Source organism: Somniosus microcephalus, chromosome 8, assembly GCF_052327205.1.
Source record: "Somniosus microcephalus isolate GS21.2 chromosome 8, FLI_Smic_1.0, whole genome shotgun sequence".
NCBI classification, from domain to species: domain Eukaryota; kingdom Metazoa; phylum Chordata; class Chondrichthyes; order Squaliformes; family Somniosidae; genus Somniosus; species Somniosus microcephalus.
The window spans coordinates 158,582,010-158,593,410 of NC_140994.1; the positions used below are offsets into that span (position 1 = coordinate 158,582,010).

An 11,401-nucleotide genomic window follows, 5' to 3' on the forward strand; every position below is an offset into this window, starting at 1 on the left:
AGGTTATAGTCCAACAGCTTTATTTGAAATCACAAGCTTTTGGAGCGCTGCTCCTTCGTCAGGTGAAGTGGTGAAAAACATCTTTTCTCCACTTCACCTGACGAAGGAGCAGCGCTCCGAAAGCTTGTGATTTCAAATAAAGCTGTTGGACTATAACCTGGTGTTGTGTGACTTCTTACATTTGTCCAACTCCGGCATCTCCACACCGTAAAAATAAAATCACATTTTCAAAATGTTTATACCTGCACATTACTTTTTAAATTTAAAAATATTTGGTGTTGATGCCTGCTAGTTATAAAATGAAAATGATACTAAATCCACCAATGAATAAAAATATTCAACATTACACATCAGGCCTCAATATAAACTAAGCTTTAGCGTGGGTGAAGGCTGGCCGCAAATATGCAATGATGCCATCTAGCGGTGATATACATGACAATCGAAGCCTCTTGGAAAAAGTGTAACATCCCCACCGACCTGGAAATCCCTAGCCCAAAACCTCACAAAGTGGAGGAGAAGCATCCGGGAAGGTGCCGAACACCTCAAGTCTATTCGCCGGGAGCCAAGCGCAAGAAGCACATGTCAACCCAAGCACCCCACCCACCCCTTCAACCACCATCTGCCCCACCTGTGACAAAGACTGTAGGTCCTGCATTGGACTCATCAGTCACCTGAGAACTCATTTTTAATGTGGAAGCAAGTCATCCTCGGTTCCGAGGGACTGCCTAAGAAGATAACATGACAATCATAATTGTAACAGCAAAATGGTACAACTACAGTCCCATGTGTTTGGCTTATTGCCCCTCTTTAAATTAGAGATCAGGGCAAGTAAAAAATCAAATTATGATAGATTGAAACACAATTTAATGACCATCCAACTGTAATCTGTGCAAGTCCAAGCTCTTCCTAATGGATAAAGCTATCACCTGATATAGCATTGACAGACAGACCTGGCTCATGACACACATATCCAGATCAACCCATTAGTGATGCTTTCCACAGAAAAAACATCTTCAGTTTATCTGACCTTGAGTTGTAGATTAGCCCCAGAAAGGTTGCCCTCATTCCGGTAACACTTCTATTCTAGTTGTCATGGATTGGCAAAGAAGATCTGGTCAACCAGCACCTCTTGGGGTAATTGAGGCATGTCCAAAATACAATAATGATGTTGGAGGTAATAGATCAACATTAATCTGCTGAATGACAGCTGGTGACATTTGAGCAATCAACATGTCTCACACTTATTGATGCACAGCATTAACACTGTATAGCAAAGGCTCATGGTCACTATAGTTGGGCCCTAACCAGAGTCCAATTTTCAGTGAAAGTCTTGATTGGTTCACACTGAACCAATCAAAGCAGTGTGTACAGATTACCAGTTCTACTCCATCACAGATGCTGAAGCCTGCATGTGACTTGCTGCATCCAGCAAGACCCATTCTTTGAATCATGGCACTTCTGAGGTAGATGAACTGTTGAGTATAGCCACAGCACGGTGGCATAGTGGTTAGCACTGTTGCCTCACAGCGCCAGGGACCCGGGTTCGAATCCGGCCTCGGGTGACTTGTCTGTGTGGAGTTTGCACATTCTCCCCGTGTTTGCGTGGGTTTCCTCCGGGTGCTCCGGTTTCCTCCCACAGTCCAAAGATGTGCGGGTTAGGTTGATTGGCTATGATAAAAATTGACCCTTAGTGTTAGGGGGATTAAATACGTGGGGTTACGGGGATCGGGTGGGATAAGTGTCGGTGCAGGCTTGATGGGCCGAAATGGCCTCTATCTGCACTGTGGGGTTTCTGTGAAACAGGGCTGCCCTGGTAGACCCATCGTTTCAGCCTGTTCTTGCCCCACGGAACTGATTTCTTCCTATCCTGACTCTTATTTTTTCTCCCCTTGTCCAGTCTCTTCCCACCTACATTCGCAACTCTTTCGATGCCCTCCGCCACTTCCTGGCCCCAACCGTCTCCTTTTCACTATGGACGTCCAATCCCTCTACACCGCCATCCCCCACCAGGATGGCCTGAGGGTGCTCCGCTTCTTCCTTGAACTGAGGCCCAACCAGTTCCCATCCACCACCACGCTCCTGAAATTGCTACTTTTAACTCCTACTTTTAACAATTACGTAACTAAACTATCTATTTTCTACCTAATGAATTTATTGTACCCATTTAGTCCCGCTCACAAAGAACCTCCAAAAATCTAGTATACCATCTGTACTCGCTGCCCGAGAACAGTTGTAATTCCTGACAGAGTGGATAGAACAAGGGTGACTGAAATCAGTATAGAACAAAGCAGTGCATTAAAGTCAAGACAGTAAACTCTCAACATTAGTCATTTTATTTCCACTGCAATATCTTAAATATCAATTTCTATAGAATTTCTGAAGCACCTATTCAACATATTGAAGATTAAATGAACACCTCACAGAATACATTTTTATGAGATCTACTACAATACACAGATTATGTCATCTTAAAAATGTACACAGGCATTCTGGTTGAGCACAAGCTGTTTCCAACAGTGCTAGATTAAAGCAGTTTTGTCAGGTTGCTACTCATAACAGATTTTTTTAAATTATAATAGCTTTTATACATAGTACTATTCATTTTTCTTTTAAATATAAAGTGGAACATGTTGGCAATAGGAAGCCTATAATTCTTGACAAAACAAAACCTCAGCTGTGCAAAGGTGAAAGAGTGGGGGACTAGGCACTTCTCCACAGCGTGAATCAGAAAACAGCAAGTCATCTAGGGCACTGATTAGCAATGGTGAGGTGCCAAAAGTTTACCTGCTCAACATCAAGGTCTGTGAATTGTGCATGGCAAGAGAAAGTGCAAAGGGGGGGGGTGAATGTGAAATAATAACTTGAATTCCCAGCCTTGTTTCAAATCCACCATTTTTGTTAGCAAGGGTTTCCTTTTCAACAGAAACTTCCAGTGATAATGGAGCCAACAATGCTCATAGAAGAAATAGGTTTGGTAATGGAAACTCACTAAATTTAAAAAGATACCACCAGAAAGTTGAATGCTGAAATTGTATTTCTAGTGTGAGTTTCAATCACTTTCATACTTCAGTTGTTAGAAAGGATGCATGAAGAAACTTTGTACATTTTGCATTTGCCAGTTTCAGATGTTCCTGCACAAACACCGCCAGAGTAGAAAAATCACTTATTCCTTTCGCTTCATTGCAGTAGCTACCACACCCACCAGGATAGCAGCAACAGTGAAACCTTGGGCAAAGATACGCGCTCGCATTAACAGCTGAGATTGCCGCGTCTTTCCATGTTTAAAAGCGATCAAACCATAGGTAAGAGCACCTGCTGTACCCAACATTCCTATAAGAGAAAACATTTAATTATTCATCTTAACACATTTAAAAATAACTATATACAGTAGTCTAGGGGCATTCAAGCTTGGTAATTACATACAAAGTTAAAATTGTGTTCCCATTAATTTGCAAAAAACAAGTTGTTATTAATAGAATGTTCCGATTTAGGCCTGGACACCAATGAGGCAGCAGTGCTAAAAGTCACCCTTTCTAAATCTCCAGGCCCAAACAGAAAGTTGTTTAACCAGCAAATCACAAATATAAGCACAAATAGGACAGAGTGGTCTGGACTTTGAAGTTCATATGTGGCCCTCGGTTTTGACACCTTGGTTTTAGACAATATTATTTCAGCAACTCAAAGCACTTTCACCATTTAAACCAATGGCCACTTAACTCAGAAACTGTTATTCAAGTTTGGAATATAACCTGACCAATTCAACTGCCTTCACTAGTTAAGTTTTGGCAGATTGGGCACCGTGTGGCAGTAGAACAATAAAAACGGACTTTCATCTCTACAAATTATGATGTGTTATAATTTTCCTTATTGCTCAACAGCATACAGAGGTATGCAAGTTTTAGAATGATTATTAAAAATCTGGTTATCTAAAGGCCATCACAAAACAAATTCTATAGCATCTAGATGTACAGCAACACTGAACATGACCATTCATCACTACAGTTAAGCTGACCAATGTAATGTACAAGATGGAGCCTTATATTTGGCCAAATTTTCCAGTCATATCTGTAGGATATTAGTTTTGATTCTCAGAGTAGCACAAGCCATATTTTTGACCCGCATAAACTTGTGGGTTTGGAGATAAATTTGCATTTGAACAGCATAAAGAAACATCTTACAGTAGTTTTCATTTGAGACTCGCCAATATATTTAAAAAGTTGCAACAGTTATGACTTTGTTCTTCTCATTCTATTTTTGTTTTACAATTGGAACAGCGAGTGGCAATGATCACTTAAAGAAAAGTTAATAAAACTCAACACCTAAAGATCAGTAGTCATCTTTGTACTTCAGATGAATACGTGGCTAGAGGAATGGTGCCAGGGGGAGGGATTCAAGTTCCTGGGACATTGGAACCGGTTCTGGGGGAGGTGGGACCAGTTCAAACCGGACGGTCTGCACCTGGGCAGGGCTGGAACCGATGTCCTAGGGGGAGTGTTTGCTAGTGCTGTGGGGGAGGGTTTAAACTAAAATGGAAGGGGGTTGGGAACCTGAGCAGGGAGACAGAGGAAAGGGAAACAAGGATAAAAGCAAAAGATAGGAAGGAGAAAAACAAAAGTGGCAGTCAGAGAAATCAACGGTTTAAATCAAACGTGGCCACAGTAAATAATAATTCTAATAGGTCTAAGAGCGTTAAAAAAAACCAAGCCTGAAGGCTTTGTGTCTTAATGCGAGGAGCATTTGTAATAAGGTGGATGAATTGGCTGCGCAAATGGAGGTAAATGAATATGATTTGGTTGGGATTACGGAAACGTGGCTCAAGGATGGCCAAGACGGGAAACTCAACATCCAGGGGTATTCGATAGTCAGGAAAGATAGGCAAAAAGGAAAGGGAGGAGGGGTAGCATTACTGTTTAAAGAAGGGATTAACACAATTGTAATGAAGGATATTAGCTCTGATGATGTGGAATCTGTATGGGTAGAATTGAGAAATACTAAGGGGAAAAAAACATTAGTGGGAGTGGTATATAGACCTCCAAACAGTAAGGCGGAGGTTGGGGATGGCATTAAAAAGGAAATTAAAGAAGCGTGCAATAAGGGCACAGCAGTCATCATGGGTGACTTTAATCTACAGACAGATTGGGCTAACAAATTAATAACAATACTGTTGTAAGATTCGAAATTTTCAGCAAAAATCACGCAAGAAAACCGGATAAAATAAGACTGTTTATTGACCAAAGTAAGCTTGCACAGAAAAACCTTTGATAAAAGGGCATACAAAATGGCCGCCGGGCCCCGTGATCAGTTTCTGAACCATTTTATTTCTGTTACTGCAAGCCAGACAGGCTTGTGGATTGAAGACAGTAAGCCCGCGAAAGCCAGTATCTGGGAACTGAAACTCAGAGAAACAGCATACATATTCAATGAATTCTAAGTACAGGATGGGGCCCATCAAGATATGGGCGGACAATGCAAAAACACTTATACCCATTTATTGTACAAAGGAGAAACCGTTTAGCAGCCATCAAGGAAAATCTCCGGACCGATCAATATGCGAACCGAGTCGCGGTGACAATGAAAAAGACATTAAAAGACATTATCGGCCAGGAAGGCCAGTTTAAGTTATCATCGGCTCCGTTACAAGACAAAGCGCCCCTGCAGAGATTTCTGCCCGCCAAAATTAATACAAAGACAGGACTATGATTTGGCGGGAGATAAGACTGTCCCAAAAGGGTATAACTATGGATTGAAAGTCCATCTAAGTTACTTGAACAACTTCGGACTTCTTCTTCGACTTCTGCTACGCTGGGCGACTTCAGACTTCTACTTCTTCAAGGACTTCTTCTACAAGGAACGAACGAAGGACGGACGGACGGTGCCAGGCTAGGCGCCTCTTCCACTTCGGCAGATGCGGAATCGATGAAGACGTTTTCGTCTTTTTAAAGACGGACGACTTCGGTGAAAAGACAACGTGGTCGGTGTTCAGCCGAACAAGGCTCGGCCACGACGAGAAGACGACGAGGGTGGCCCGGGTACTGGGGTCGGGAGATCATCGACGACCCAGGCCGACGGAGAAGAAACCCTCTGGAGAACCGGCGATCCAGGCCGGAAAGATTCTTACATGTACATGCACTTCTTCAACAGCCTGCATCTGAGGTCTGCTCCATGAACCCAAATCCACGATAGTGGATCTCAACCTTGACGAGCGCTCATCGAGGCTGTGTCTACCCCACCGCCTCGAGGGAGAGAGAATATCGACTGCGCCAGAAGCTTCCAAATCCACGTGACGACGGAAAGCGGTGCCAAAAGGCTGCGAACCCCCCCTTTTTCGCGATTACAAGAGTGGTGAGCATGATCCCAAGTTCCCCAGGTCGAAACTTAGTTTAGGTATAGGGGAGGGAGTTAAGGGTAATCGTAATGTGTTTCCCCTTTTACGATGTGCCGTGTGTTCCCCATTTCCATAGTTAAGTTCATAAATTTGTGTATGATTGTAGTAACTTTAATCTGTGCCTATGACATGTATTTTGTAATGCTTCAAACTGTTTAAAAATAAAAGCATCCATTTCGTACTATTCAACCTGGTCTACTGAGTTCTTTCTCTGCACTACTGTTCTCTGCATCTAAGTCCAAGGTCTAGAACCGTAGGGGGAGTGGGTCGAACCACTCAAGGGTAATTATTGCACGAAGCCTGGCAGGAGACCAGAACGAGCAAGAGAAACCCCCCTACACTGTGGAGGAGGAATTCCTGGAGTGTTTACAGGATGGTTTCCTGGACCAATATGTCGAGGAACCAACCAGAGATCAGGCCATCTTAGACTGGGTATTATGTAACGAGAAAGGATTAATTAGCAATCTTGTTGTACGAGGCCCCTTGGGTCGGAGCGATCATAATATGATCCAATTCTTCATTAAGATGGAGAATGAAGTAGTTGACTCAGAAACTAGGGTCCTCAATTTAAATAAAGGAAACTACGATGGTCTGAGGAGCGAGTTGGGTAGGATTGATTGGGGAATGGCACTCAAAGGGTTGACGGTGGATAGGCAATGGCAAACATTCAAAGACCGAATGAATGAACTACAGAAGTTGTTCATCCCAGTTTGGCATAAAAATAAAACAAAAAAGGTGACTCAACCGTGGCTAACAAGGGAAATTAGGGATAGCATAAGATCCAAGGAGAGGACATACAAATTGGCCAGAAAAAGCAATAATCCTGAGGATTGGGAGCAGTTTAGGATTCAACAAAGGAGGACAAAGGGATTAATTAAGAAAGGGAAAATAGAATATGAGAGTAAGCTTGCAGGGAACATAAAAACTGACTGTAAAAGCTTTTATAGATATGTAAAGAGAAAAAGATTGGTGAAGTCAAGCGTAGGTCCCTTGCAGTCAGAATCGGGGGAATTTATAATGGGGAGCAAAGAAATGGCAGACCAACTAAATACATATTTTGGTTCTGTCTTCACAAAGGAGGACACAAATAACCTCCCAGAGGTGCCAGGGAACATAGGGTCTGATGAAAGGGTGGAACTAAAAGAAATCAGTATTTGTAGGGAAATGGTGTTAGGAAAATTGATGGGACTGAAGGCCGATAAATCCCCAGGGCCTGATAATCTACATCCCAGGGTACTTAAGGAAGTGGCCCTAGAAATAGTAGATGCATTGCTGGTCATCTTCCAGAACTCGATAGACTCTGGAACGGTACACCCATGGATTGGAGGGTAGCTAATGTTACCCCACTATTCAAAAAAGGTGGCAAAGAAAAAGCGGGGAATTATAGACCGGTAAGCCTGACATCGGTAGTGGGGAAAATGCTGGAGTCCATTATTAAAGATGTAATAGCAGAACACTTGGAAAGCAGTGACAGGATCGGACAAAGTCAACATGGATTTACAAAAGGTAAATCATGCTTGACTAATCTACTGGAATTTCTTGAGGATGTAACTGGTAAAATAGATAAAGGAGAACCAGTGGATGTGGTGTATTTGGACTTTCAGAAGGCTTTCGATAAGGTCCCGCATAAGAGGTTAGCGTGCAAAATTAAGGCACATGGGATTGGGGGCAAGGTATTGACTTGGATAGAGAACTGGTTGGCGGACAGAAAGCAAAGAGTTGGAATAAACGGGTCGTTTTCCGAGTGGCAGGCAGTGACTAGTGGGGTACCGCAAGGATCGGTCCTAGGACCCCAGCTGTTCACAATATATATTAATGATCTGGACGAGGGAATTGGATGGAATATCTCCAAATTTGCAGACGACACAAAGCTGGGTGGGAGGGTATGCTGTGAGGAGGATGTCGTGAAACTCCAGTACGATTTGGACAGGTTGGGTGATTGGGCAGAAACATGGCAAATGCACTATAATGTGGATAAATGTGAGGTTATCCACTTTGGTGGCAAAAACAGGAAGGCAGATTATTATTTGAAGGGCAATAGATTGGGAGAAGGGGACGTGCAAAGAGACCTGGGTGTTCTTGTGCACCAGTCGCTGAAGGTAAGCATGCAGGTGCAGCAGGCGGTTAAGGAGGCAAAATGGTATGTTGGCCTTCGTAGCAAGAGGGTTCAAGTACAAGAACAAGGATGTCTTGCTGCAGTTGTACAGGGCCTTGGTGAGACCGCACCTTGAGTATTGTGTGCAGTTTTGGTCACCTTACCTGAGGAAGGACGTTCTTGCCATGGAGGGAGTGCAGCGAAGATTCACCAGGCTGATACCTGGGATGGCAGGAATGACGTACGAGGAGAGATTGTGTCCATTGGGCTTATACTCACTGGAGTTTAGAAGATTGAGAGGGGATCTCATCGAAACCTATAAAATTCTGTCAGGTCTGGACAGACTAGATGCAGAAAGGATGTTCCTGATGGCCAGGGAGTCCAGTACCAGGGGTCATAGTCTAAGGATAAGGGGTAAGCCATTTAGGACTGAAATGAGGAGGAATTTCTTCACCCAGAGAGTGGTGAACCTGTGGAATTCTCTGCCACAGAGGGCGGTGGAGGCCAGTTCATTAAATATATTCAAGAAAGAGTTGGATATATTTCTTGAGGCTAAAGGGATCAAGGGATATGGGGAGAAGGCAGGGACAGGGTACTGAATTTGGATGATCAGCCATGATCACATTGAATGGCGAAGCAGGCTCGAAGGGCCGAATGGCCTACTCCTGCTCCTATCTTCTATGTAACAACCAATTTCAGCTGTGTCAATTGTACGCAATGGGTGGTAGAAGTTTGGAACTCTCCTGCAAATTGATGCAAGGTCAATTGCTAATTCTAAATCTGAGATTGATAGATGTTTATTAACCAAACGTTTTAAGGGATATGGAGTTAGGTCACAGATCAGCCATGATCTCATTGAATGGTGGAACAGGCTTGAGGGACTAAATAGCCTACTCCTGTTATTATAATTAATTCAACTGCAAACCATGGTTCAATTTAAAAATGCAGAATCGATATTGACAAACTGAATTCTAACCCCTTGGATTATTGGAGTCCTTCCTTTTGCTCTAAGATTAATTATAGTTTAATAGGCCCTTTTTCCAAAGTCATGACCCGATTACTTTCACTTAGTCCCTGTAATCTAAACTCTTTCACTGCATGTAAATAGGTGCTTCCTATTTCTCATCAACACGCTGTCCCTTGGCGACATCATCCGAAAACACACCAGTTTCCACATGTACGCCGACAACACCCAGCTCTACTTCACCACCACTTCTCTCGATCCCTCCACTGTCTCTAAATTGTCACACTGCTTGTCAGACATTCAGTACTGGATGAGCAGAGATTTCTTCCAACTACATATTGGGAAGACCGAAGCCATTGTCTTCGATCGCAGCCACAAACTCCGTTCCCTAGCCACCGACTGCATTCCTCTCCCTGGCAACTGCTTGAGGCCCAATCAGACTGTTTGCAACCTTGGGGTCATATTTGACTGATGAGATTCTGACCACATATCTGTGCCATCACTAAGGACCCTATTTCCACCTCTAACATCACCTGTCTCCACCCCTGCCTCAGCTCATCTGCTGCTGAAACCCTCATCCATGCCTTTGTTACCTTTAGACTTGACTATTCCAATGCACTCCTGGCCGGCCTCCCACGTTCTACCCTCCATAAACCTGAGGTCATCCAAATCTCTGCTGCCCATGTCGTACTCGCACCAAGTTCTGTTCACCCATCACCCCTGTGCTCGCTGACCTTCACTGGTTCCCAGTTAAGCAACGCCTCAATCTTAAAATTCTCATCCTTGTTTTCAAATCCCTCAATGGCTTCGGCCCTCCCTATCTCTATAACCTCCCCCAGTCCTACAACCCCCACCCCCAGATATCAATGCTCGGACACTCTGCTAATTCTGACCTGTTGAGCATCCCTGATTTTAATCGCTCAACCATTGGTGGCCGTACCTTCAGCTGCCAAGGCCCGAAGCTCTGGAATGCCCTCCCTAAACCTCTCCACCAAGACGCTCCTTAAAACCTACCTCTTTGACCAAGCTTTTGGCCATCTGCCCTAATTTCTGCTTATGTGGCTCGGTGTCAAATTTTGCTTGATAACGCTCCTGCGAAGCGCCTTGAGACATTTTACTTAAGGGGACGTTATAAATAAAAGTTGTTGTTGGGCAGCACGGTGGCATAGTGGTTAGCACTGTTGCCTCACAGCGCCAGGGACCCGGGTTCAAATCCGGCCTCGGGTGACTGTGTGGAGTTTGCACATTCTCCCCGTGTTTGCGTGGGTTTCCTCCGGGTGCTCCGGTTTCCTCCCACAGTCCAAAGATGTGCGGGTTAGGTTGATTGGCCATGATAAAAATTGGCCCTTAGTGTTAGGGGGGATTAAATACGTAGGGTTACGGGGATAGGGCTTGGGTGGGATGGCTGTCGGTGTAGGGACCGGGTGCTAGGGTTTGGATGATCAGCCATGATCTCATTGAATGGCGGAGCAGGCTCGAAGGGCCGAATGGCCTACTCCTGCTCCTATCTTCCATGTTTCTATGTTAAACCTCCAGCCGCTGACCCTGCAAGGACCCGGTCACTATGACGCACTCACCGATTGGCACGAATGGATTCTCCTTCACTTTCCTGATGAACTTATCCTGAAAGCCTTCCTCCCTGGGTTTGGGCACGGGGGTAAAACCCTCGATGATTGGAGGCTTCGTTAAATCGAGCACCGAAGCTGCAGCCGCCGGCTTCGCCATCTTCTTCCGCTAACCCAGGAAACGAGGAGCCAGGGCACGTGACACGAATCACAATGGGGCGGGGCCTCGGCCTGTGATTGACAGCCACCAACAGGCAGTCTTCAACTACCGATAATAACGAAGGGCGGGGCTTATGTTAACATTGTATTCTATCATAACTGAATTATTTAAGTAATCAAAAAAAAGTATTCGGAAGATTGCTCGTTATATATTATCCTATTGGTAGCATAAA

General features: G+C 44.2%; 1 protein-coding gene across 1 annotated transcript; it reads right to left on the bottom strand.

Moving 5' to 3' along the window:
• Positions 1–2,312: 2,312 nt before the first annotated feature.
• Positions 2,313–11,240, bottom strand: higd2a (HIG1 hypoxia inducible domain family, member 2A). Its single transcript, XM_085995284.1, has 2 exons — positions 11,022–11,240; positions 2,313–3,330 (listed from the first exon to the last, which is right to left on the bottom strand). The coding sequence occupies exons 1-2, from the start codon at positions 11,167–11,169 to the stop codon at positions 3,164–3,166; spliced, it is 315 nt and encodes a 104-aa protein (XP_085851410.1). The 5' UTR covers positions 11,170–11,240; the 3' UTR covers positions 2,313–3,163.
• Positions 11,241–11,401: the final 161 nt, after the last annotated feature.

Bases quoted from the DNA above. Each gene is read 5' to 3' on its own strand.
- higd2a (XM_085995284.1), bottom strand. From the start codon at position 11,169: ATGGCGAAGCCGGCGGCTGCAGCTTCGGTGCTCGATTTAACGAAGCCT. The intron at 3,331-11,021 runs GTGAGTGCGTCA...TTTCTCTTATAG, and splicing joins GAATCCATTCGTGCCAATCG to GAATGTTGGGTACAGCAGGT.